The 27,333-nt window shown below is 54.5% G+C and overlaps 1 protein-coding gene across 2 annotated transcripts; it reads left to right on the top strand.

Moving 5' to 3' along the window:
- Il4r (interleukin 4 receptor) lies at nt 1–27,333 on the top strand. 2 transcript variants are annotated; one of them, XM_052713228.1, is made up of 10 exons: nt 1–88; nt 14,367–14,453; nt 15,972–16,110; nt 17,737–17,888; nt 18,625–18,776; nt 20,127–20,283; nt 21,642–21,741; nt 24,003–24,081; nt 24,531–24,580; nt 24,896–27,333. In XM_052713228.1, the coding sequence occupies exons 2-10, from the start codon at nt 14,384–14,386 to the stop codon at nt 26,412–26,414; spliced, it is 2,418 nt and encodes an 805-aa protein (XP_052569188.1). In that variant the 5' UTR covers nt 1–88; nt 14,367–14,383; the 3' UTR covers nt 26,415–27,333. The 2 variants fall into 2 exon arrangements, with proteins under 2 accessions (XP_052569188.1, XP_052569187.1); XM_052713227.1 differs by lacking the exon at nt 1–88 and adding an exon at nt 3,711–3,844.

Genomic DNA, 27,333 nt, shown 5'->3' with positions numbered 1-27,333 from the left:
GGGGCGCCGGACGGCGTAGGAAGCCGGGGCGAGGTCCAGCGCGCAGGAAAGCCCCGCGCCGCGCAGCGCGTGGAGCCTGAGCGCACAGGTAGGAATGGGCGGTGGGGAAGGCTCAGGACCAGCCAGAGGTGGCCGCGGAACCGGGCAGGGCTGGGACCAGAGTCCGCGGATCCTCGGGTGGGCGTGGGGCTGCCGGGCTCCCCTCCCGGCCAGGGTCTCCTGCCGTCGGGCGCGGGTCGAAAGCAGGTGAACCACACACCCGCTGGTACCCAGGCAGTCTCCGCAGTCCCCACCTGGACGCTAAGAGGGTTTACTAGAAGCCCAGACTGCCTAGCTCCTCCCAGGTTCCGGTTCAGTAACCCAGGAACCTGAGTATTTATTGTGGCAAATTGGACGTTGTATAAGCCAGCCAGGCAGTCTGAGGTTCAGAGCCTGTCCCTAAACCAGCATTCCTGGTCCCTGCTTTTCCCCAGTCCTCTGGAAGGTGTGGGGCCCACTGTGGCCTTCCCCTTACAGGTGGTTTTTGGGAGTCAAGGGGTATTTGCTGAGACATTTCTCCCATCCTAAAGTCTGATGGAGAAACTGAGGCTTGGGATATATCTGGCTAGAGAGAATAATGAGATTCTACAGTCCTAGCAAGGCCTCTTAGGAATCAGCTAGAGGAGTCATGACCGCAGTGGGGGACACTGAGGCAGAGATGGGAGGTGACCAGTATGCCATCCATTTGTTCTCCAGCTCATCTGCCCTCTGCTTGCTGTTTTAGGCTCTGCCCTCTGAGGGAAGAACATACAAGACAAGGTTAGGGTATAAGGGGCAAGACACCTCTTCCTGGGGAAATGCAATCCCCGAGCCAGTTTGGGGTGTGGGAGAGCACTTGGCAGGTTGAGAATCAGAGGCAAGAGAAGGCATGCTGAGCTGTGGGTACAGCATGGGCAAAGGCTAGAAGGTAGGAAAGCTCACTATGCCACCTAGCTAACTTAGGAGAGCCAGATTATGTGGGAAGGTAGGTCCCGGGTGCCCTGCTGGAGGGCTTGGGTAAGTCACGGGCCGATTCCTGGGCTTGGACCTGCTCCTGGATCTTCAGGGCAGGGGTGGGGACCCGAGTGAGTTGTCCAAATGACCACACACTGGTAACTGGGCAAGGCTGTGATCATCCGAGGGTTTGCAGTATCAGGCTGTGCTGTGAAGTGCTGGGGTCTTCTACAGTGCCATCCCAGAATGGGGAAGGCCGGGTGGCCAGGGAGGCTGTCCCTGAGGAAGGCACAATGGCCTGCTGTTACACTTGGGGACAAACGAAGAGAATGCTTGTCCTCATCCACACTGCACCCTACTTTGCTGCCTTTGGGGCCTGGGGCGGGGACCCAGCTGGGGTACCCATTCACACTTGGTATACGTAGTAAGAAGCTTGTCATGATCCCCGTGGCCCAGGAGGTCTGCTTGGGAAGTGAGGCTTGGAGGTTGAAAGCCAGAGCTTCTGACCCAGCAAAGGCTTGATGTGTGTCTTGCTAAGGATTAAGTGAACAGATCTTTATTGTTACCCACAAGGATCCATTTGGCGAAGCGAGAATACTGACATCCAGTTATGTGTGCAGGGACTCTGCTGGGGGTCCCGCATCGGAGAGTGGCAGAGGCAGGGGCCGGAGGCTCCTTTCCTCTTCACCTGGCACCGCACTGTGCCTGTGTCTGCTGTGACAGGACACTCTTGAGTATTCCTCAGTTGAACCTCTGAGTTCAGCCTGGCTGTGTCTGACTGGATTTCCACTTCTGGGCTGGTATACCTGCATGAGGCTTGCCTGGGTGGGCACAGACTCACCTGACTCGGTCGGACATCCAGCATGGATTGGGGCATCTTTGGAGTCCAATATTCTGGTTCTCTGAGCCTGAGGCAGGGGGCGGGGGTAGAACTGTAGACAGGGTCCCAGCCTCAGATCTGACCTTGCTGCTCCTATCTGTGTGATCTCGAGCATTTGTCACTCCACCTCCCATTTGTTGGAGGTGTCTGGGATGAGGATGGCCCTGAAATGGCGTTTCTAAACCATTGCTCATGGGGGGTGGGGGCGGCAAGGCAGTTGATTGTCTTCTCCCACTTAGGGGGACATCGCTTTACCAAGCTGCCCCTGGCACTTCTTTGCTCTGAGGGACCAAGTGTGCCAGGTGCTGTATCAGGACAGACATGGGGTGTTTGACAAAGCCCTTGTAGTTTAGACTCCCCGAGAGGAACAGACTCTCACACCGGATCCACAGCCCTGCTCCACTGTGCTGAAGAGTAATCGGGGCTCCTCCATGGCACCACGCTTGCAACTGATTGACGGGCGATGCCAACCCTGTTGGGTCGTGAGTAGCATCTCCTAGACACCATTAGAGATGGTGTGTCTAAGCTCCTGGGGTTTCACAGGCACCACCAGTCAGTGACAGGGGTCCTGCAGGAAAAAAAAAAAATGGGAGAAACAAAGGTCAGCAGGAGTCTCTTGGAGTGGTAACACAGGGCTTCCTGTGGCCTGTGGGCTACGTACGGGTGCAGTTCAGTCTCTTGAGCATAGCATGTCTTTCTAAGAAGCGCCCATGTCAGGCAGTTCCAGGTGCTGCCACCACTGACTCATGCTGCCTCTGGGGCCCACAGCCTCTTGGAGGCAGCAAAACTTCAAGTGGGGGCCCCAGCTGAGGGACTCCTAGTTGTGTGGGCATTGGAAGGGAAGAAGTGGGTCTCATGGGGTTGGTGGGAAGATTGGGGGGTGGGTGCTCTGGGACCGAGAGCCTCCAGCCGCCAGAAGTAGTTACCGAAAGAAAGTCAATACTCATACGTGTTGGCTGTCAACCAAAAGGCCAGGGTCAAAACCCCAAGTGACCCAGCAGTAGAGGCCCCCAGGAAGCTGAAAGTCCCGAGGAGAAGGTGACTCTAAGGAGTTGGCTTTGGAGTTGAGATCCCAAGTAGGAAAGAGCAGGTGCCAAAGGCTCTAGGCACGGAGCAGGCTCCTTGTGTTTTGCCCACAGCAGGGAAGCAGTGGGACTGGATGGGATTGAGGGAGCAGGGAGGGGCAGGAGTAGAAGTCGGGGAGGTGGGAGGAGCCAGCCAGCCACCTGTATTATCTTAGTTTGTTTAAGCCCTGGCAGGCAAGGGTCTGTAAGACATTCAAGTTTTCTGGATGCAGTGGCAAAGCTCAGTAACTTATTTAGGGTCACACAGCAAGCCTCCCGTCTTTACCACATGCAACTAAGGTCAGTTTTTTTACTTGGCTGTGCCCAATAATCTTGTGAACACTGCCAGGCCTCCACCCAATCAGTCTGCAGATTATTGTTAGATAAGCCCCTTCCCCACAGTCCCAGGGAGTGAGGAAGACACGTGTGTGTGTGGGGGGGGCAGGGAGGGGCAAGTATATAAGTGCGTGTTGGGTTGAGCTCCTATCCCCAAGGAAGAAAACAGGCTGGTGTAGAGACCTGCCCGGGAACACTGTGATACCAGTCACCCACAAGCGTACGTGCTTAACCTCTGTTCAAGCTCCCTGGTGGAGGAGGAGAGTTTATAAGAACAAGATTGTCTTGGTTGGATCCGGGAAACATCGTTTACTGGTCCGTTTTGGAGAACTTGGGCGGCCTGAGGTTTCCTAGGGCAGCCAGAGGGGTGTTCCGCCTTTTCAAATGAGGAAGTGAAACCCAGGGAGGAGAGCCATGGCCATGGCCATGGACTGGATATCCTTCCAGCCAGCAGAGTTACAGTCTCCTGTCCACTTGCCTCTGGAACAGCGCGGTACTACCGCATTGCTCTGGGGATGATGACCACGGATGACCACTGAGACCAGCTTTCCAGGAACCTCAAGTTCTTGGCCCTGGTTCAGCTCCCTTGGAGGTACTGACCATCTTTCTGCTCCAACCCAAGGTTCCTCTAGTACAGGCTGTTCAGCTACAATTATTCTAAGTGTTCCTTCTACCTTTGCTGACTTTTGAGTTCAGTCTGGCTTTGGATTTGACTTGGTTGGAGTCCTTTGTAAAGCCCTTTTGGTCGAAGCTGAGGGAGACCGTCACCTCCTTGTATCTGGAGCATGTCCTATCTCCTGCTGTCTGCGGCCATAGTTAATGAGAGGCAGCAGCCCCCTTGGCGGCGTTTGTAATGGTTGGGCTGAGGGAGCCTCTATCTTTCTCTTTAGTGTTTCTTCTGAAACATTCTGAAATGTGTTGTTGGAGGCTACAGTTGTTTTCAGTCTTTCTTGTTTTCCAGTATACTTCTGGCTAAATAAGTCTGTGCTGTCTGTCTGTCTGTCTGTCACTGCTGGAGAGGTGCTGATTTCTTCTTGTTTCTGCTGCGGGAGCTGTTTGGAAGTGGCGTGTGCTTTTGGAGTGTTTTTGCGATGGGTGGCGTTTTCTGTTATCTCTGCCGCTAGATGCTAAATCTGGTCCTTCAGGCTGCTGTGGTAGAATCATGTGGCTTCTGTCTCAATGGTGGGGAATTTGTTGGTCTTTTAAAAAGGATTTTTCTGACCATTTTTTTTTTCTGGACATTCTGATGTGTTTGAAAGGATGTATGTGTATGTGTGCAAATGTGCATGAAGTCCCGTGTCTTCCTAGATTGCTATCCACCTTGTATGCACAGCTGGTTTATCCCCTAGAGTTTGCTAATGGTGTTTGTCTCGCTAGCCAGCTTGACTTGGGGATACCCTGTCTCCGCTTTCCTAGTGTTGGGAGTACAGGTGGCTTGCTACACCTACCCATCATCTACATGAGTGCTGGGGATCCAAACTCTTGTCCTCATGGTTGCCCAGCAGACACTGTAACCACCGAGCTACCTCCCCAACCCCAGTGATCGATGTGTTTGATGTTCACCACATACACCCGTGATCTCAGCACTTGGTCGGCTGAGGCAGGAGGATCCTGAATTCAAGGCCAACCTGGAGGACATAGCAAGTGACCCTATGTATTTTTAAAGTGTGTGTTTTCTATTGAGAGTGAAGTCCTGGAAGACACGTCTGTCAGTGTGAGCCACTAACCACACCAGCTGTTTCCCCTAACTCAGCGCTCTCCTTCAGTGTCTGCTGGCCTCGGCCTAGCTTCTGAAGTGGTGTAGTCAGATGCGCATCGAGCAGGCGCAGCAGACTCTGGATGTCACCTTCCCTCTCTCCATGTGAAGCAGCCTGAGCTCTTCCCTGCCACATTTGAAGTGTCCTTCCCCCTGTCAGTCACTCCATGCCTGCCACACTTGCTTTTTCTCTGGTGACTTCATGCTTGTTTGCTGCTAGGGAAGTAGCACTCCAGTCTGCTCAGGAACCAGGATTCTGAGTATATTGCTTTCCTGTTCAGAGAGTGGGATATGGCCTGCCCTGCCTGTCTGGGGTGGGGGTGTAGCTCCATGCGTGGTAGAGCACTTGCCTCGAATGTGTGCTTGTGGGCCTGGATTCAGTCCCTAGCACCATAGGGAAGAAAATGCGATACTGAAGAAATCAGGCATTGCGGACCTATCATCCATGCGTTCATCCTCCGGCGCAAAGCTCCTTGGCTGGTATTTCAGACAGCGAGGCCGGCACAGGCGAAGGCCCGATAGTGGGAAAGCACCTGGCCAGGATGAATGTTGTGAGACGGCGTATGACTCCAGCCTGGCCGCCTCCTCTTTCGAGGACGTGAGACATGGACCTTGAGGGACTTTCAGTTGAGAATTGGCACAGAACTGGCAAGGCTCAGAGAATGGAAAGGAAAGGGATGGTTAGACAGTGGAAGGTAAGCTGAGTAAGGAGTAGGCTTGCCCGTGGTGGTAGAGGTGTGGTGAGGAGGGCGGTGCCGGGGGAGGAGGGTGGGAAGTGAGGGAGACAGTGTAGGTGACCCAGCGAGTGGGGCTGCCCACGGCATACTTGTTGGCCTGGGTGGCCGGGGAGGGTGTGGACTTCAAAGGACAACCCTTCGGCGCCTCACCTGCCCACTGAGGGCTCTAGAGGTTCTCTGACACCTTGATGAGCAGGTGAGGGGGCATCTCCAACCCACCTCCCTTCCCGTCACCGCGGTGCCCAGTATTGGGGCATGGTAGTGCTCACAGGGACAGAAAGGGTGGACTCTCCCTGGTGCTAGTTCTCGAATGGTCCTGGGGACCCCTTCTGCCATTCTTTTCCCCTTGCTGGGGTGTCCCAGCTTCTCAGGTCAGCTCCCACCCACTGAACTAACGACGGTGGCCACACGGGGACCACAGGCTTAATTGAGTTACTTAGGAGTTGTCTCATTATTGTTGGACATAGGGCCAGGCAGTGCTCTGTTCACAGACACAGAGAGCCCACCACTGTTCTCTCCAGGCCCTTAGGCCATCGTAGGGGGCCTGCGGTTCTCAGGCACAGTGGGGTGACTGTGGAGTGTAAGGGACCTGTGGGAATGCTTGAGGAACCTAGCTAACACTAAAGGGTCCTAAGGACCCCACAGGCCAAAGTATTTGTTGATCCCCCAGTAGACTGACGCCAGAGACTCATCTTTTTTCTTCACTCTGCCCATTTCTATGAGATAGCTCTCAGGATGGAGATCAGGCTGGCCTTGGGCTGTCCTCCTCATGGCTGGCTGCAGGGCACCCCCCTCATGGCCTTTCTGTCAGCTCCCTGAAAACAAAGCTCTGGCTCGTAGTGCCGCCTGCCGCTCCACAGCAGGTCCTCTGCTGCCTCTTCAGTCCCCCGTCTCCTGAGGACGTGGTCCTGGCTTCTCATCCTGAGATCCATGTCTGTCCATCATGTCCTCCGCCCGTGCTGTGTGGTATGGAATTGGAGATCTGGTCCTTCTGAGCCTGTCTTCCACAGCGGGAAGGAAGCTTGTGCCTGTGAGCCTTCTCCCTGCCGTCATGGAAATGATTACTTTTAAAGTCTCAGCTTTTCTCAGTGCATAGAAGTAAACCTTCCTCCCTTTTCCGTAAACCCTGTCCCAGGCCATGGTCAGTATCTTTGCTTCCTCGAACCTGCTCACTAAGGCATGTAAACCTGTTCCTACTTCCCAGAGGAGGAGACTGAATTCTGACCTCAGCCTGCAGGTCTTGGGCGGTCAGGGTGGAGTTGCACTTTGTCCCAGAGCCTTGACCCATATCTTAGGCGCTCTAGGGTCCTTGCCCACGTGGGAGGCCCTCTGTGCCAGGGCTCAGAACAATACAGGGTTGAGACAGCAGGAAAAATGCAGACGAGTGCCCCTTGCCCTCACCACGCCTGTCTGGCACACTGGGTATTTACCTGTGTCCAGTGTCTCCTACTGGGGGTGTGGGGGAGGGGCACAAAGCCCCAGTCACCACTAGACAAGTTTTCCATTGAAGGCTGTGAAAACAATGGCAGAGCCTGAATTTCGGTCCCACCACTTCCGGCTACCTCTCTGCCAGACACCGGACCAAGAGTTACGCAGTCAGAGTTCAAATCCATAGCCCCAGTAGTCACCAGCTGTGCATCCGGAGGCAGGTTCAGAACCTCTCTGGGCCCAGGTTGCTCCATCTCTAAAAAAAGGGCTGATTCACCTGGATTGACAGTCTTCTCAGTTGGTGTCAGAGTTCAGTGGGTCCCCGAGAGGGAGGGAGGGAGGAAAGCTGCACCCCGCTGTTGAGAGGTGGGAGGATGGGGGCACATGCAGGGGTGATGGTGCTGGCTTCTGCAGATCTCTGGAAGCAGAAAGAATGTAATCAAGTGCTCAGGAGCCAGGCATCCGGTTTCTGGAGCAGTAAGTAATGACCACAGTGGAGTTGACCACAGCTCGCTGGCCACAACCCAGAGCCCTGCTGTGGACCAGAGATGGAAAGTTCTAGCAGAGGAGGGGGCTTTATGTGTCACCGTGGAAGCCCTCCATACCCACTCCAGATGTCCTAACAGGGTGTTGGAAATGCAGCGACAGCCCTAGCTGCTGGGGAGCTGCCATGCAGCACGTCACAGAGCTGCCACCAGAGTTCTGGAGGAAAGGGCTGGCCAGGGACCGCCAGCCTGAGTGGAGGCTGAAAGGAGCTGGGCCTAGGTGCTCTCTTGGCTTCCAGAATTTTCCATAAGATGGGCTTCAGGGATCCTGGTTGGAGTTGCCTGAAGGCCTCCCCAAGGATGCTGTTGGCCTTGTGTGTGTTTACAGCTGTCAGATAGCGCTTAGCATTTGGTGAATCTGTCCTCATGAGAGTTCCCCTGTCCACAAAGGGAGCCCAGGATGCCCAGCCACCCCTGTCTCTTCTGGAGGAGGCTCTACTCACTGCACAGCCTCCTGGGTTTTAGCGTCCATCTCCTCAGGACTCTCAAGCTCTCTCCAAGCCACGAGAACATTCTGCTCCTGGGGCCAGTGGCTCCTTGGACTAGTGTCCACAGTTCATGCTATTCCTGTGGGCTCTTCCATGGCAGGGTGCCCAAGCACAGGCTCCTCTGCACCAGTCATCAGGTGTCACTGGCCCTGCTCTTTATCCAGCTCCAAGGGGGCCTGCTTCTCTTCCTTCTTTAGAGTCCTCAGTGGCTCCCTATTGGCCCCAGACAGTCCTGGAGTCCCCGCCCTGGTAGACAGTGCTGCCACCTGGGCCTGCCGTTATTGCCAACCACACCACAACTCACTCCATCCGAGAGCTCAGCTGCAGACAGGAAGCTCCAGGCCCTCACTGGTGTCTGGTGGGTTAGTCACCTTCCTTACCTCCAGGCCTCCTTGAGAATTTTCAGAATCTGTAAACTTAGGCTTAGGAATTGTCCTGCACTCACAGGGAGCTTGGAAAGCTGACTCTTGGCTCAGAGATCTGCCTGCTTTTGCCTTCCGATGCTGGGATTTAAGGTATGTGCCACCACACCCGACCTCTGTGTTAGCAATTCTTGATGGTGAGGGCTTCAGTCTTTCTTTCTGCATTGTCCCTTCCACCCTCGTGGGAGCCCTGGGACCTCTTGCTGGCACCTGCGCGGTGGGCTGCTGCCTGGCCTCACTTTGGCCCCGACTCCTAGGTCCTGCACACCGCCAGCCACAGGATCATTCCTAAAATCTCACGTTTGCTTCAAACTCTCCGGTATCTTCTCATCTCACTCCGGCGTTTGTTAAAAGAATCAAAGAGTGAGACCAGCTGGTGGTCCATGCCTCCAGCCGCTCAAGAGGCAAAGACAAGGATCACAAGTTCAAAGCCTGTCTGGGCTCCAGAATGAACTTCAAAGCCAGACTCAGTCATGTAGTAAGGCCCTGTCTCAAAACACACACACACACACACACACACACACACACACACACACACACACACACACACACACACACAGTTGGGCAGTAGCTCAGATGTAGTGTGCTTGCTCAGCCTTGGGTTCAATCCCCTGTACCAAGAAAGAGCAATAAAGGAGTTGAACAGCGATATTTACAGCTGTAGGAGGTGGTACATAGTGAATGCTTTCAAGTCCTCGTGACCAGAGAGGGTACACAGGAAAGCAGGTGGCATCTAGGGCTTACTGGCTGCTTCTCACTCCAGTGACAGCAGGAGCAGCTGTGCCAGCCCCTCCTGGGCTGAGCCAGCACAGATAGGAGCCCTGGCTTGCCCTGCCTCCCTGTCTGAGGTGGGGCTGCTGACGTGGCCACCATTTCTGGGAACCCCAGTGGCTGCTGCCTGGGAGCAGTGTGTCCTTGGCCCCCAGCCAGCCCAGCCCAGCCGTCTTGAAGTTGGGAGGAAGCCGCAGGCCTACTTAGACAGGAATCTTGGGTCAGTCACTTCAGAAGACACCCCAGCCCCTTGACCTTGGCTTCCTCTGCACGTGCAGCTTGTCACACTGCCATCTGCCCCACATTTGCACTGTGTTTCAAGAGGCAGCAAGGTGGTCAAGCCCATGGGTTGTGGATTTCATTCTGGCTCTGGGACCATGGCAGGAGTCCTACCAACTCCCGATTCAGTGTCCTTGCCTGTGGAATGAGATGCTGATGGCACCTGCCTCACGGGGCGTCTGGGACGTAAGCTAGGGGAGTAGTCAGCATCCCATACAGCCGTCTGGGCAGAGGCTTGGCCCAAGGTCTGTGTTCGGATTGTTGGATTTGCTCTTGCCTAGTTCTCACCGCTCACCCGCTAACACACAGTCACCGAACACACACTACATAATATGCCAGGCGGTGTTCTGGGGACCAGGGACAAATGAGTGATGATAGAGACACAAACCAGTCTTCTCATATCTAGCACTTATGGAGACAGACTCACAGTAGCTCTGGTGACACAGACGTGATTTAAATGACCAGTTCCCTTTCTTTTTCAGGGAGGGGTTGAGAGTCTCGCTGTGTTGTGCTGGCTGCTCTTGAACTTAGAATCCCCCTGCCTCTGCCTCCCAGAATGGGATTATGGGCACTCGCTGCCATGCCTGGCCACAGGTTACCCCCATACAGTTCCATTTCTCAAATCAGGAGCATCTTAAGGGGGTTCCACATCTTCCGGCTGTCCCAGCTTCTTTGGTAAACTATTTGTATGCTTTGACTATTTTTCTCAAAGAAGTATCACACTGGCTGGCAGGATCTGTATATTAAAGCTCGTCTTTTTCTTGTTTTCATTTTTCCCTCTTGCATGGCTGGGGATGGAACTTAGGGCCCTCTGTAGGCTCTGGCACAGCTTTACCACCGAGCCACATCCTCTGCACCCTTCTTTCTCCAGTCAGGTCTCCCTCTCTCCACCGTCCCTGTGCTGAGGACAGAGACGTTTTTGGTTAACCTCCCTTGTCGGGGTGGAGGTTTGTGCCAGGCTGAGGCTGGGGTGATTGCTCGGTGGTAACAGGGCCGGGAGAGCCCTCAGCACAGGGGGAGGGCCAGACATGGCTCACAGGAGTGTTTCTGGGCTGTCAATGAGAAGGGAGCTGGTAGCCACTGCTCAGAGGGCCCTGGAGGCTTGTGGGGCCTCAGGAGGGTGAGTAGAGTCTTCCAAGTCATGTCACGAGGGACTTGGAGTTTGTTTGGTTTTTTCTGCTTCCTCAAATTTAAACTTTATTTTCAGATAATTGAAGCTTTAATGCAGTTTTAAAAATAACAGAGAAGCAGCGAAGGCCCCTAAAAGCCCTCAGTTCCCCCAGTGTTGATCTTGCACGCATATGTGTACTCAAGAGTGTGTGTGTGTGTGTGTGTGTGCGTGCGTGCACACGCATACGTGGGTACCTGCACATATGCCAAAGGTTGATGTTGAATGTCTTCCTCTCTCATTTTCATCTTCTTTTAATGATTTATTATTTATTTTATTTTCTGTGGATGATTATCTTGCCTGACTATATGTCTGTGTATTTCATGCATGCTGGTGTCCTTGGAGGCCAAAAGAGGGCACTGAGTTCCTTGGAACTGGAATCTCAGAAGGTTGTACGTTGCCATGTGGATGCTGGGAACCAGACCCAGGCTCTCTGCTCTCAGCTGCTGAGCCATCTCTCCAGCCCTTTTGTTGTTGTTGTTGTTGTTTTGTTTTTCAAGACAGGGTTTCTCTGTGTAGCCCTGGTTGTCCTGGAACTCACTCTGTAGACCATGCTGTCCTTGAACTCACCGAGATCCACCTGCCCGTACCTCCCGAGTGCTGGGATTAAAGGCACCTGTAGCCCATCTTTTTTTGAGACGGGGGTCTGTAATAATAGTAACGGCCTGGAGCTCACATGTTAAGCTAGACTGTGGCCAGTGAGCTACAGGGAGTAGTTAGTCCCCTCACCCTGAGAACCAGGGTTACAGACACACACTGCTAGATCTTCCATGGGTCCTGGAGACCTGAACTCAGGTCCTTCTAATTGTGCAGCGAACACTTTACCCACTGAACCCTCTCCTCGGCTCCTCCCTGGGTTACTTTCTTACACATCTCTACAGAGTCACAGCCCAAGCACTGGCCCCGTTGGTCCCCAGAGCTGCTCCCAGCATCCCTATCTCCTTAGGCACTTGCTCATATTGAGGCTTGTGTGACTTTCACACAAGACTATGGGCCACAGTGGAGACCCTTGACCTCGCTCAGCACAGGGGTCCACGTGCGACTCCTTCACCAGCAGTCTTGGGGCCCCCTTCCAACCCTCATGGCCTGAGAACCTATTCCTAACATGCAATTTCTACAGTGGTGTGTAAGAGTCTCCTGTCACTCTCCTGTCTCAGGCACCTGGACTTGACTCTTAGTTAGGCAGGCTGCTCCGAGGCACCTGTGGTCTGTGGCCCACATGGAGCTGGGCAGGTCTGGGCTGTTGAGGGGAATAGCAGTCCCTGGCCTTGTTCCTCATTTAGGAATGACTCTGGCCCCATCCACATCAACAGCCAATGGCTCCAGACATCTTGCAGTTCCAGAATGAACTTTCAAAACCCCACCTATCAAAGACCCTTGATGGATGTCACCACCTAAAGGAGTTGCCTTTGCTACTGAGTCCACACTTGGGGCTCCAGGAGCCCCTAAAGTGGAATGAAATGTTAAGTATATGTACCTTGCCTAAAGAGGGTTTGGCTTGCACTCTCTCTAGTGACCCCTCAAACAAGGACGTGGGCTTCTAGAAAGTGGCTAATAGCAAGGCCTCCACCATGAGAGGCACATTCAAATCCTAGGGCTCCTCCAGCTGTGCAACCTCAGGCAAGTACTCTTCATCAGAAAATGAGGGAACTGATAGTACCTCCTTGATAAGGCTGTTTTGAGTGGGAATTGGGGGGAGGTCGAAGAAAGCAGTCTGGAGCAAATAGCTGCTTAAGTGAGTGCTGAGGCTGCAGCGGGCAGAGATTTCCAGGTCCTCCAGGACATCAGATCATCATAGTGTTCCTCTCCAAGAGATGCACCGGCTCACTTGGGTGCCGTCACCTCCCTTGTCCTGTGTCTCAGTCTCTGTTAATAGGAGCCATGAAGACCCTTGCTCCTAAGCAGCTGCTGTGCCATTGGCCAGTTGTGAAGCCCTTGGCCTTTCCACAGTGAAGCCAGGCTTCAGCCCTTCACACAGGCTGTTCCCATTTGAAGTCGACAAGTGTGAGGGTCAATTTTCTTGGCTGATTTTATTTCATTGTTGGGTTGAGGCTGTAGTCCTACAAGCTGAGGGACATACTTGGAGCTCAGACGCAGATGGACCTGGCTTCTGGCTTTGGATCTGCCTCCTTGAGGATTCTAGGGCTGTGTAGCCCAGGTTGGGCTTGAGGTCATGATCCTCCTGTTTCAGCCTGCCAGCTGCTGGCATCTCGTACTCTCCAGGCTGGGTTTCCTGTGTCTTGCCCTGTCCCCTCATTCTTGGAGCACTCCCTTAAGCTCATCTGTTGTTCACCTTCCTAAAGTTGTCCGTTTCTCTCTGGAGCTCCAGGTCCCTCAGTGTGGAACTGCAGAGTCACATGTAACGACAGGTTACGATGGACTGGTGTGAGAGGGCAGCCGCTAGGGTTGCAATGGAGCTGAAGAAATCTAGTGCCTAGGATCGTAGTAGCTGTCGTGGTGTCACAGCAGGCCCTGTCACACCCTGAGTGCTGCATGTGCAAGCTCATGGAGCACAGTGACATTAGGAGTTCACACTTGGTGGCAGTGCAGACACATCTCTGCCTTGAGAGCTCACCGCACCACGGGGACAGTGTCCAGCAGGGTCGTTGATGGCGTGAGCCTTTCTTTGGTGGCTGGAACTGGATGCATGTGTGACTGACTGGGTGTCCACCTTGTGTCTTGCTTCCTGTGTGTGACTCTGCCAGCTCAGCCTGCCAGGTCCGTGCAGCAGAAGGAGGCAGAACCCAGAAGCTGAAGAACCCTGCTGCGGGGGTCACAGATGCTCAGGGGCAAAGTGGGCCTGGGACTGCAAATTTAGATATGACCCTGAGATAGAGACCCAAGCAGGAGGGGACACGGGGGACCAACCCACTGCTGTTTGGAGGAGAATGACACAGACACACAGCTTCCCCCTCGCAGCATCCCCTCCCCGCCTCCCTTCCCCTCCTCTTCCTCCCATCCCCTCATTTCCTTTCTTTCCTTCTGCTTTGAGCCTCTCCCTCCACCCCCACCATGCTGGCTGTGGAACCCAGGGCCTGCCATGTGGCCAGGCAAGCGCTAAGCTGCCCCAGCCCCTGAGCACTCCCAGATCTGGGATCTTCATGTCATTTCCCTCCCTGGGACCACCCCCACCCCAGCCTGGGTTGCCTTATCACCGAGCCAGTTGAAGCACTTCCAGACTGTTCCAGCTGCAGTGTGGGCCCTGCTGGTTTTATCTGTTCCTTGAAGCTGCCAGCACCCCCTAAGTTGGGACGTCAGTAGATGGGCACCTATCAGATAGGGATGCTCAGGCACTGTGTGCAGCTTGCTCGCGTTCACCGCTGGTTTGAGAGGGAGCCAGGGTTTGAACTTGAGAAAGTCGTGAATATATGCCACCGCTCTTCTGGGACAGTTGAACAGTGGTATGGTCTCTGGCTGTGTGTGGAGAGGACACAGAGACATGGGGGAGAGAGGCCATGCCACAAGTGACATGAGCCCCACTGAACCCAGATCAGCACTCACCCACTCTTTTCTCCTGCAGGCACCTTTTCATCCCCAATGGGGTGGCTCTGCCCCAAGTTCCTGTCCTCGGTGAGCTGTCTGATTTTGCTGTGGGTGGCTGGCTCTGGTAAGTCACCACCTCTCAATCATGTATCCATCAATCATTAATGACATGTCAAGGTCCTGAGGTTCATCAATGAACACAACAAAGCCCTTGTGGAGATTGTGTGGTCGCGGAAGGGGACCACTAATGACAAATGTCCTGACTAAATTATTTGCGTTGACACTAATTCAAAGTGAAAATTGAGGTTGTCCTGGAAATGGGTAGAAAACACTTGGAGTTATATGGCAGAGGTCATCAAAAGATGGTGGGAAAACTCAGAACCGAGTTGGGGGGCTTGAGGGCCGGGGTGGAGATGGGGGAAATGCAGTTTAAAGCAGGGTGCTCAAGGATGTTCTCTCAAGGGACAGTGGGTCCAACTTGAAGGAAGGCAGGGGACGGCATGCCGGTGCCTGCAGGTGTGTCTCTGGTGAGGCCCCTGGCAGAGCCTACCTGGCATGTGTGGGGAGGGTGACACACGTGTTACAGGGCCACTGAGTCAGAGGAGCTGCAAGGGTCTGAACTGAGGACTTGGCAGTCAGTGCAGACCAGGGTGGAGTGGAGGGCTGGGAAGAAAAGAGGTTTCTGAGTCAACCTAGAAGGTCGCTGTGAGGACACATGGGAACTGACTTCAAGGTTTTCATCCCTGTGGTCAGGTGTGGCTTACACCTGTCATCTCAGCACTGGGGAGACTGAGGCAGGAGGATTTTGAGTTTGAGGCCAGCTTGGGCTACATAGTAAGGCTGAGGCCAGCCTGAGGTAACTATAGAGACACTGTAAGAAAAAAAAACAATTGGACTCACGAATTCTGCCCCAAGCCCAGACAAGGGCAGACTGTTCTGTGTGATGGGCAAGGCCAGAGCAGCTGTGGGGGTAGGAATGGGGTCAGGAGGTCAGAGTTTTGTTTGCTGAGTGAGCACTTGCTCCATGGCAGGCCACACCTACTGGCATGTACTTTGTGACTCTGTCTGGAAGGTGGCCATGCAGGGCCTGGGTCAGAAAGCTCCTGAGGCTCCCAGGTAGTAGAGTACCCCATAGTTAGCAAACCCCCACAATCACTGGCTGTACCACAGCCCCCTGGTCTCTGAATTATTGGCAGGGAGCTGACAGATAAGGCCTGTCCCCTCCTCCTGCCCTGCTTCAGTCTCTTCTGTTGACTAAGCCTCTTAGACACCAGAGGACAAGAGCCTGAGCAGTACAGAGCAGGGTCATCCTCTTGCCTCAGTGGGTAAGAGGTAAGGGCAGGAGATGTGGGGAGTGGGCGGCAGCTCTACAGGACACCACCTCTTCCTCTGTGCTTTAGAGTGGGTGCTTCTGAGGTGGAGGGGCACGTGTGTGTGTGTGTGTGTGTGTGTGTGTGTGTGAGAGAGAGAGAGAGAGAGAGAGAGAGAGAGAGAGAGAGAGAGAGAGAGAGAGACGCACGCACGCACGCACGCACGCATACAGACATGAGTTCTTGGTCCTGTTTGCACTGGCCTCCCTCTTACCTTGGTGGTGGAAGACCCTTGCCATGATTCCACTACTCAGGCCATCTTGTCTTTGCAGGGGGCATTACGCTCCTGGGTGAGCCCACCTGCTTCTCGGACTACATCCGCAATTCCACTTGTGAGTGGCCGCTGGATGGCGCTGTCGACTGCAGATCTCAGCTCCACCTGTTGTACTGGCTGGACTTCGAGTTCTCTGAGTAAGGAGAGTAGGGAGACAGTGCCTAGAGGTCTGTCCAGGCCTTTGCTGCTCTAGGCAGGCACCAGGATATGTTGTGCTGTGTGACTTGTGGCAACTTATGGGGTGGTGTCTGAGGTGGAGCCGGGTCTGGGATGAGGTATCCTGTGTGATACTACCATGTAGCTGAGCTTGGAGCTTGGTAGTGCAGACCTATAGCCGAGCAACTTGGGAAGCTGAGGTAGGAGGGTCACAAGTTCAAGGCCCACCTGGGCAACTTAGTGAGATCCTGTCGCAAAATTAAACAAGGGAAAGGGCTGAGGATGTAGCTCAGTGGTAGAGTACTTTCTGACGGATGACCCTGAGTTCAGTTGCCCACACCCCACCTCCACCCCCACCCACAGGGTACAGGACACTGAGGGACTCTGGACCCACTGTCACTGGATCATGTGGCTGGAATATTCAACTAGACCAGCACTTCTCTAACTTCTTTTGCACCTGAATATTAGCAAGGGCTGGAGCGAGAGCCTGTCTCAAAAAAAAAAAATCACAAATGAGGTTGGCAGGATGGCTCAGCTGATAAAGGCATGTGCCTAATGGCTTGCGCTGAATCCCCGGGATCCACATGTTAGGCAGAGAGAACCGTGGAAGTCTGACTGGTGATCCCTGAGCACACTTAGCCCTGGGGCAGGACTTGGTGGAGTTTGTCGTGAGGGTAGATGGCAGGATGTACAAGCATGGTGTCCAGGCTTGTTCTAGACCATTCCCTAGCACCCAGGTACCCTGTGAACATTGTGCCTAGGACAAAACCAAGTCCACAGACCTAGTACTCCAAAGACACAGACATAGCCCTAATGCCTACAGGGTGACCCTCCACCCTCCTGTTACCTTAAGACAAGTGAGCTGTGCTTTTGTCCACTGGCTCAGACCAGACACTGGCAAACTATGAACCTCAGGTCAGTTGGCCACTACTTATTTTTTTGGTTTTGTTTGTTTGATTTTTGAGACAGGATCTCTCTGTGTAGCCCTGGCTATCCTGGAACTCACTATGTAGACCAACCTGGGCTCAGACTCACCGAGAGCTGCCTGCCTCTGCCTGTGCTGGAATTAAAGGCGTATGCTACCACATCAGGCAGACTACTGTTTTTATGAATAAAGTTTTATTAGCATGCAATACCTCATTAATTTGCATCTTGTCTGTGGCTGCTTTGGGGCTGAATCAGCAATTTGTTGTGGTGATAGCAACTATATTGTCTTCAAAAGCCTTCAATTTCCTGTCTGGCCTTTTACAGAAAATGAGTTTTGGCCCCTGGCCCATGAGATGTAGGTGGCCTATTGGCAGAAATATACTGGTGTGCATAGGACAGGAGCCTGTGGGAGGTGTGCTGGGGCATATCACAGTCCACTGTAAACTGAGGGATGCTGGGACACCTTGAATTTCTTAATGCTCTCAAGCTCAGTCCTGGGACTGAGGTCTATAGCCAGAGCAACACGGGAGTGTTCAGAATGAACTGGGACAGGGCTGTGGCCAGCAAGATGCTAACCCCAAGTCAGGTGCCAGCCGGGTCCTGGCTGCTTAGGTCTTCCTGTCAGGTGGTTGGGAAGCTGGTGACCATGGGAAGTTCCCTAATTCGGCCTGTGTCTACAGAAACCACACATGCATCCCAGAGAACAGCGCCAGCACCACGTGTGTGTGCCACATGTCCACAGATGAACCAGTCCAGACAGATACCTACAAGCTGGTCCTAAAGACTCAGGGGCGATTGCTGTGGAATGGCTCCTTCAGGCCCAGCAGCAATGGTAAGTCAGGCCTGGCTGGCTGGGTGTGGTGCAGGGGGGTGTGGTGCACACAGGCAGGAGGTCAGCTGCTGGTTTATCATACAGCCTTGACTCTGGAAGGAAGGTCTGTAGCAGTCCTTAGCACGAGCTTGTTCCCACGTATCACTGAGGACGGAACCCAGGGCTTCACAGGTGCTAGGCAAATGCTCTGCCGCTGAGCCGTACACCTCCACGCAGGTGTAGTTGAAACAGGAATCCGAAGCAAGAATTTGCTGCTGGGTGACCTGGGTGACGTGACTTACCGGAACCTCAACTTGCAAAAGAGATTGAGTGCCCTCATCTTGTAGATCAGAGAAGGCAGGCAGCCTGCCTTAGGTCACACAGCTTCTCAGTACCAGGGGCAGAATTGAAGAGCACATCTCCCCAAGATCCCAGGGCTTTCCGTCTGTGGTTAGAACTGCTGCTCAGACCACTGGGGGCCCACAAGTTATTAGAATTGACCCACGAATGAGTTTAAAGTCATTTTCGCGTTGACTTGAACATACACGGCGACAGCTGTGGTTTCACGGATGTGGCCACGTAAGAAGTGACGAAACTGGCTCCTGTAATCTCAGCACTCAGGAGTCAGGAAGGAGGGTCAGGAGTTGGAGGCCAGCCTCCCCTACGAAAGAAGACGAGATGAAGTTGTTAATCGGGACCTTAAAACAAAGTAGATCTCGGGGCTGAAGCCCCTCACGCAGGCACCCTTTCTCCCCAGTGAAGCCCCTGGCTCCAGACAACCTCACAGTTCACACCAATGTCTCCAATGCATGGCTGCTGACATGGAGCAACCCGTACCCATCGAAGAACACCTTGTACAAGGAGCTCATCTACATGGTCAACATCTCCAGAGTGGACAACCCCGAGGAAGTAAGTGGGTGCCATGGGTCCCTGCTGTTGCCTAGGGATGGGGCTGGGAAGGAAGGCTCCATCTTTGGAGTAGGGAGCTTGGGAGGTGGTATGGGGTAGGACAGTGAACTAGAGAGCTCACTCCTTGCCAGGCTCTGCCCCAGGCTCGTCTTTCCCCTTCCTGGTCCTCCATTTTCAGTGTGCCGCTGTGTTGGCCAGTTTTCTATATCACTAAGATAAAGTACTGAGATAATCAACTTTACGAGGCAAGGTTTATTTAAGTGCATGATTTCCTAGAGATCAGTCTGTGGTCACGTGGCCCCATCACTCCGGGCTAGTGTTGAAGCAAGCACTATGGCCAGAGTGGAGCAAAGGCACTCCCCTCACGGTGGCCAGGAGGCAGAGGCACACACAAGCCTGCACCCATTGCCCCAATGTCTCCTAAGAACATGCCCTGTGACCCACCTTCCTCACACTAGACGCCACCATCTCACAGTAGCTCCACTCTAGGGACCAAGCCTCTACCACGTGGACCCTAGGGAACATTCTGGATCCAGACTGTAGTGTCAGGAAGAGGGCGGACCCATCCCTACCCTTTTAACTCTGTTAGTGAAGGGCTTTGAGCCACACCTACTTCCCAGAAGGGGACAAATGAGGTTGTTGGTGGCAGAGTGGTCACTTCAGGCTGGGCGTACTCCTGGTCACTTTTGCGCACTTTTGTGTGTCATTCATGGTGACCTGTCTTCTGTGCATGGGTGGCATCACAGCTCCTTGCTGAACACACATTGATGTCTAAAAGTAGAGTTGAGCTGGGTGTGGAGGCACATGCCTCTAACCACAGCTCTCAGGAGACTGAGGAGGGTGTGGGAAGTTCTAGACTAGCCTGGGCTACGTAGACAACAACAAACAAATAATCCAAAACATTTCCTACACAAGAAGGTGTCCTCAGGTAGACAAAGGCAGGTGTCTGCAGGGGCTGCCTAGGTCCCTGCTTCAGAAGCAGGTGGGGGTCATTGCCTGCCACCCGTGTCCTCCTACCTCTCCTTCCTAGCATTCCCAGCGGTGGGATGACCTCCAGAAACCAAGACGTGACCTTGCCGAGGTCACTTACTCAAGGTCATACGGTTTAGCCTTAGTTTACAGTGTGTTCAAACTCAGTTTAATCCATTTGTCCGGATAATGGTTGATATCACGGCTAATCCTGGGAGGAGCCAGGGGAGGGCTGGCACCCTCTGTTTCATTCTGCGGTGGCAGGGATGTGGGAATGATCACATGCCCAGCTTGGAGGGGTCATTCAGGACAGCAGCCAGGCTGGGAACCAGCACACATCCCTGCCAGCTGTCCGCTCCACACGCCCTTCTCTACTGACAGTTCATAATCCATAATGTGACCTACATGGAACCCAGGCTGCTCCTCCCAACCATGACCCTGAAGTCGGGGGTGCACTACAGGGCGCGGGTGAGGGTCTTGGCCCAGAGCTTCAGTGGCACGTGGAGTGAATGGAGTCCTAGCATCATGATATACAACCGTGAGTATCAGCGCCCTGGGCTGTGAGGGTCTCTACAGCCATGTGTGCTCCCTAGTCATGAATTCCCTCTTCCTGACCCTCAGGGTTTTCAGTCCTGGAATGCCTCTAACCGTACAACCCCCCTGTGGATATGGTATAGTGGTCAGGGGCTGCGGAAGCAAATAGGCCCACGATTCCATGGTGGTCACTGTTCAGTCCATTGTGAAACAGGGTCGGTCTGAGTCCTCGTCTCCAGCACAGGGCAGCTGCGCAGTCAGGGCTGGGGAAGGTGAGGAGGTTGGCCCAGTGGTACTGCTGAGGGGGCGGGAGAGCTTGTACAGAGTGGGCACAGTAGATGGCACACGTTTCTCCAGCCAACCTTGACACACTGTTACTGAAGGAGCTTGGGGCTCCAGCAGTGCAGCAGGCACACCGGAATCTCAGAGCAGCGGAGCTGACGTGCCTCACAAACAGAAACACGGGGTTCAGGAGATGGTTCTGTGCCACGCGAGTGAGAGGACCTGAGCCTGAGTCCCCAGAACCCATGTAAAAGCCTGACGCAGTAACACGTGTGTGTGTGTGTGTGTGTGTGTGTGTGTGTGTGTGTGTGTGTGTGTGTGTAATCCTGATGGGAATTAGGAGACAGCAGACCTCGGGAGCTGGTGGCCAGCGAGCCTGTGTAGACGGTGGTGAAAACAGACCCATCTCCAACAATGTGAAAGGCCAGGACTGACATACACGTGCCGTGGCTCATACACTCCTGCACTCAGACCCTAACACACACATCCTAAACAAAAGATTAAGCACTGATGAAAAAACAAAAATGTAAGCAAAGAAACCAGGGAGAGCCAGATGATGGCACGTGCCAGGGAGGGAGGGAGGCAGAAGTGGAGGGTGGAGGAGATGGTGGGAGACGGTGCCAGAGACATCTTCTCAGAGTCAGTGAACAAGAGACGCCTGTGCTCACGCTGAATGTGTGACCTTTTCAATCCCGTGGCCTTCACAGGCCGTGAGAAAAGGATGTTTCTAAGCCCACTGAGCAGATAAGAACCCCCAAGGGAATAACCAACTTGCCCACCCCCGGGCTGCTCAGCGAGGACTTGATAGAGACAGGTTTTGAATTCAGACCCTCCCACATGTCAGTGAACTTGACCTCTGAGCTTTGGGAAGACAAGAGCAACAGCTTCCAGCTGTTGTGATCTGGACTTGGATGGGGGACAGTGAGGACATGGGTGTGTAAGAGGGAGAGATGAGGGGACAGGTGGGAGGGCTGCCTGCAGCCAGGTAACCGAGGGTCCCAGGGGAACCCCAAGTGAGTGGAGCAGACTGCACATGGCCCCGGGTGGGCTTCGGGCTCACGGCTGTCCTTCCCCTTGCAGACTTCCCCCTGCCCCTGGAGCAGCGCCTCCCACTGGGGGTCGGCATCTCCTGCGCCTGCATCCTGTTTTTCTGCCTGTTGTGCTACGTCAGCTTCATCAAGTGAGTTTCTGCTTTGGCTGGTGCCTCAAGCTGGCCCTTCCGGTGTGCCAGGTGTGGGTACCCTGCTTATCTGTCCTGGCTGCCATAATACACAGTCACAGAATGGCCACTGTGCTGCTAGACACAAGGATGGCAGGGTCCCCAGTCCGAAGTCTGCCTCTCAGGGCAGGTCAGCCGGTGGCTGGGCGTTTTCCACAGTGACTGTGCTCGGGTGGAGAGAGCCGGGGGGGGGGGGGGGGTAGTGATGGTAGGTGCTCTGGAGGGAAGGAACTGGCTGGGGCTGGGGAGGGAATCTTTCTTTGACATAAAGGAGCTGTCTCTGGTCCCTCTCAGTACTCACGGTACGGTCCCGGCATTGGGCCTGTGGTAGGAGCAGAGGAATTTGAGCAGACGGTATGAATGTAGTAGGATGTGAGTGAGGCCTAGTGATAGTGCTTGCTGGTCGGTGGCTGGCGAGCTGCCCAGAACCTGAGCTCTTCTGTAGGCTCAGAGTGACTTTGAGACCAAAACCTCCAGGGGAGCCTGGGCAGGGCTGGTAGATGGGGAAGATCTATTTCTGGTGAGTTCTACCTTGGAATCTTAGGCCTGGGGCCATGTTCTTTGTGAAATGAGATTAGAAGTAACTGAGGATCGGTACCAGGGAGCTGCCCACACTTGGCTGAGTCTTCGGGGAATGCCAGGTCCTCTCTGTGACTTGCCTCTCATGCCCGAGTCACCCTGAACTAGGCACTGCTGCTCACGAGCCTCAGTTTCTCTCTACCTTGTTGCCCTTCCCTTCCTCCCACCCCATGACCCTGCACTATTGTTGGAGGCTTTTGCTCTTTTTTGGGGGGGGGCCTGCCACCCAGCTCCCAAATAAATCACACATAGAGGCTTATACTTAATTATGAATGCCTGGCCTTAGCTTGACTTAGTGTCTTGCCAGCTTTCCTTAACTTAAATTATCCCGACTAATTTTGCCTCTGGGCTTTTCCTTCTCTATTCCTGTACACCTTTGTTTCTTACTCCGTGGCTGGCTGGGTAGCTGGGTGGCTGGCCCCTGGAGTCCTCCTCCTTCTCTGGCCCTCCTTTTCCAGATTTCTTCCTCTATATATTCTCTCTGCCTGCCAGCCCCGCCTACCCTTTGTCCTGCCTTGCTATTAGCCAGTTCTTTATTAGACCATCGGGTGTTTTAGACAGACACAGTAACACAGTTTCACAGAGTTAAACAAATGCAGCAGAAACAAAAGTAACACACCTTAAAATAATAGTCTGCTGCACTGCACCCAGCGGCCTCAGCTCTCAGAGGCACATGACATGTTCTTGGTCATGTCCCCACCCTGAAAGTTCTGTCCCTTGACCTTTCCTGGGCTATTCCTGATACTCCCAGCCCGGCTTCTCTCTCCCACTTTCCTCTCTACACCTCTACACTGTTATGTTTTTATTTTTTAAATGTTTTGGAACCCAGGGCCTCACACATCCCACTCTATTCCTGATCTCCACCCTGGCCTTCTACTTAGTTTTTGCCTCAAGACAAGGTCTTGAGAAGTTGTCCAGGCTGGCCTCGAACTCACTTCAGCCCAAGAAGGCCTTGAACTCTTGACTCTTCCTGCCCAGACTCCTCTTGAGTGGCTGGGACGATACCCAGTCACCAATGCCTGGCTGTGGTCTTTGCTCGTGGTGCATGAGTACCATGTGACCATGTCTGCGTATGCTTCTTGTTTCTCTTCAAGGCGACCCATAGGGGCTTTGCCTGGCTCTCTGTCTACCTTGATCCCCGTGGCCCTGGCCTGGCACAGTGATGGATGCATAGTAGGTGCTCAGCAAATACTGTGGGAGGATGGTGGAGAGAGAGCCACTGGCAGTCCAGAAAGAGAGGGAGAGCCTGCTTCTCCATGGCTCCTGGCCTCTCGGGCTTGTTAAAGCCAGCATGGCAAATGCTCCTGCTGCTCCCAAGAAGCGACTGTTGGGGGAGTAGGATCCTTGCTGTGTAGCCTGAGTCTTTGCTGGTACAGAGGCAGCTTCCTCAGAGACTGCCTTATGGGAGCCTGCAGAGCCGCTCTGCCAGCACCACACTCGCCCTGGGCCCCTCTCCCCATTTAGAATGGCCACAGCGGTAGAAGACATCATCCTCAGCAGGTTAGGACCAAGACGGTCGTTCCGTATCCAAAATGGAATCTGTGTGGCCTCCGTGCCCTGGCAGGAGTGCTTGCCAGGATGCTTGCAAGAGCACCTTGGCCACTGTTCATTCAGAGACCGACCCACTTCCTTTCCACCCTCAGGATTAAGAAAGCGTGGTGGGACCAGATTCCCACCCCAGCGTGCAGTCCCCTGGTGGCCATCATCATTCAGGACTCACAGGTAGGAGGATGCGAGTGTTCCGTAGTGTGACTCCCAGCCACGGGTAGGGTGGGGGCAAGGAGCCAACCACTGGGACTCCAGAGCCAAGGAGGGTAGTGCTTGGGTGCTAAGACACCACACAGTGGACAGACAGTTGTGAAGCCTTGTCCGTGTGGGCCCAATATTATTTCTGCCATGCTGTGCTGGTCACAGTGAGTACTATGGCCAGGTCAGAGTCAAGGATGGGACAGGGGAGCCAGAGTGTCCGAAACCATTTGCCATCTCCAATGCACTTTCATTCATTGGGGTGGGGGGTGGGAGGGCGGGTGTTAAAGCTCCCAGAGCTCTGTGGGGCCTGTGTGGACCTCAGCTGTCCAGGTACAGTTGCTGTCCACGAAGACATCGAGCCTTCTGTAGCTGGGTTGGGCTGGCAGACAGCACCCCATTCTCTCATTGACCATCTGTTTTAGGTGCCCTTGTGGGAAAAGCAGGCCCGAAGCCACGAGTCAACCAAGTGCCCGTATGTATCTGAACTTGAACTTGGGTTGTAGCTTTTGTGGATTTGGGAAGTGTGGCAGTTTCTTGGCTGACAGGGGGGTCATTCCCCCTCTCCGCCCTCCACACAGCTGCCTTCTTTCTAAGGGTGGCAGGAGGTAATTGTGGGTGACTGAGTCCCCATTCTGCAGTGAAAACAGACTGGGTGTTGATTATAAAGTCAGAAGTCGTGTCTATAACACCCCCATATCAATACAGGGTGATCCCATGCAGGTTTCATTCCACGAGTAGGAGTTTTTCCGAGTGTGGCGAAACTGAACCCTAAGTTTTATTTCTGCAGACGCTGGAAGACTTGTCTGACCAAGCTGCTGCCCTGCTTGCTGGAGCATGGCGTCAAGAGGGAGGCAGAGTCCCCGAAGGCCGCCAAAACTGGGCCTCTCCAGAGTCCTGAGAAGGCAGCCTGGCATCCTGTGGAGGTCAGCAGGACCGTCCTCTGGCCAGAGAATGTCAATGTCAGTGTGATACGCTGTGTGGGGCTGTTTGAGGCCCCGGGAGAGACCGAGGAGGAAGAAGAGGAGATGGTCAAGGGGGACTTGAGCATGTTACCTGACAACAGTACAGGTGGATTCCAGGAGGGTCAGGCAGACATCATGGCCCGGCTCACTGAGAACCTGTTTTCAGACTTACTGGAGGCTGAGGACGGCGTCATTGGCCAGTCGAGCCTGGCAGAGCCATGCTCCCGTCTGCCTTCAGAAAGTGGGCAAGCTTCTGTGGCCTGCGGCTGCCTCCCCATGGGGTCCAAGGAGGCCACATGCCAGGCCTCAGGGCAGTCTTCACCCCTGGGCCCTCCTTCAGGCAGCCCAACCCACAGTGCAGCTGACCCGGCCTGCACGCAGGTGCCACTTGTTGTCACAGACAATCCTGCCTACCGTAGTTTTAGTGACTTCCGTAGCCAGTCCCCGCATCCTGGAGAGCTGGCCTCCGAACAGCAGCAGGCTGGCCACCTGGAAGAAGGGGACCCTCCACGCCCAGCTGGCCCCCGTTCTTCAAGCCCACCTATGCACCAAGGGGACAGCTGGGAGCAGATCCTTCACCTGAGTGTCCTGCAGCACGGGGCAGCTAGCCCTGCCCCAGTCCCTACTAGTGGCTACCGGGAGTTTGTGCAGGCAGTGAAGCAGGGTGCCTCCCAGGACTCCCGGGCACCTTGCTTCGGGCCCAGTGGCGATGCCGGTTACAAGGCTTTCTCCAGCCTGCTCAGCAGCGGTGAGGTCTGTGCAGACACAGCAGGACCAGGGACTGACAGTGGGCACGGAGGCTACAAGCCATTCCAGAACCCTGTTCCTCACCAGTCCCCTAACTCCATGCCCTTATTCACCTTCGGACTGGATGTGGAGTTGCCATCCAGCCCTCTGAACTCAGTCCCACCCAGCAGCACCCCAGAATGCCTTGGTCTGGAGCTGGGACTCAAAGGAGGTGACAGGCTGAAGGCCCCTCCTCCTGCAGATCACGTGCCCAAGCCCTTTGGGGATGACTTGGGCCTTGGCATTGTCTACTCGTCCCTCACCTGCCACCTCTGTGGCCACCTCAAGCAGCACCACAGCCAGGAGGAAGGTGGCCAGATCCACGTGGTTGCTAGCCCCTGCTGTGGCTGCTGTTGCGGGGACAGGTCACCATCCCCAGGGAGCCTCTCAGGGGCTTTAGAACCCTGTCCTGGGGAGATGCCACCAGACGCCAGCCTCACCTCAGCACCCAGGACACCTTCCAACTCGTCAGTGGAGGGCAAGACCCCTGGTCATGCTCCTTTTTCCAGCCAGACCACCGAGGTGTCTGCGGGCACCCTGGGCATGGCAGTTTCTTAGGTGAGTGAGGGTGGTGGTGTTGCTGAGGTCTGCACTGAGGCCAGGGTTCATCCAAGCCAGAGATGTGCCTTCCGGGAGACAGCCCAGCTGGCAGGCTTCCCAGGAATCCAGAGAATGGTGAATTGAAGATGTGAACTTAGCCTGACCCTGGGACTCGGAGCCTGGCTGCCTCCCCACGACTGGCCGGGGCTCTCCTCTCACAAGGGACTCGAGGGCTCGGTGTGCTATGTCTCACAACACTGTTGAGGGTCCTAAGCCCTCTGCTCTCCCAGTTGCTGCCCTACCTGCTCAGGCCCCCCCCCCCCTTTTTTTCCCCACCAAATAGATCTGTTGCCCGGGGCTCACAGCAGCCCTGGCATAGCGACTTGACTCTCCTTGAGCTGGAAGCTGAGCCTAGACACAGCTGCCTGGCAGTGACTTGGGAGGCCCTAAAAATGGGTGGAAATTGTTGGTTCAGGGAGGCCAGTAATGGGCCCCAAGGTGGCCATTCACTGAACAGCTACTGTGGGTTGAGGCTGGAGGCAGAATCCGCTGTCCCAGCTAACTAAGAGCAGCAAGGCTAACAAGACATTTCTCAAGTAGCCACAGTCCCTGCCAGTTGCCCACACATGACCTGCAGCCAGGGCTCCCGGAATGTGGAAGTGGAGATCCCCCCCAAAACAGATGCAACTGCCCGGTGGTGGGTCCTAGTGGACACCACTGCTGGCAGTCAAGGCGAGACCGCAAGGGAAGGAGGCTGTTTGTGGGTGGTGGCCGGGTGGTGGGGGTAGCAGACAACAGGCTGCAATCTGACTGTGTTCTGGAAACATGGGGCCAGGCTGAGCAGCGTCTGTGTCTCCACCTTTGGGACTGCTAATGTGTTTGCGAGGAGGGCAGGCCAGGCCACGTGGAACTTTACATCAATAAAGACTCTATCTTG

This window comes from Peromyscus californicus, unplaced genomic scaffold (genome assembly GCF_007827085.1).
Source record: "Peromyscus californicus insignis strain IS unplaced genomic scaffold, ASM782708v3 Scaffold_4__1_contigs__length_199733344, whole genome shotgun sequence".
In the NCBI taxonomy this organism is placed as follows: domain Eukaryota; kingdom Metazoa; phylum Chordata; class Mammalia; order Rodentia; family Cricetidae; genus Peromyscus; species Peromyscus californicus.
This window is presented reverse-complemented; position numbering and strand designations above follow the sequence as displayed.

Excerpts from the sequence above, each read along its gene's own strand:
- Il4r (XM_052713227.1), top strand. The coding sequence starts at position 3,781 with ATGACCACTGAGACCAGCTTTCCAGGAACCTCAAGTTCTTGGCCCTGG. Across the intron at positions 3,845-14,366 it reads CTGGTTCAGCTCCCTTGGAG|GCACCTTTTCATCCCCAATG; the intron begins GTACTGACCATC and ends TTTCTCCTGCAG. Across the intron at positions 21,742-24,002 it reads TGCTACGTCAGCTTCATCAA|GATTAAGAAAGCGTGGTGGG; the intron begins GTGAGTTTCTGC and ends TTCCACCCTCAG.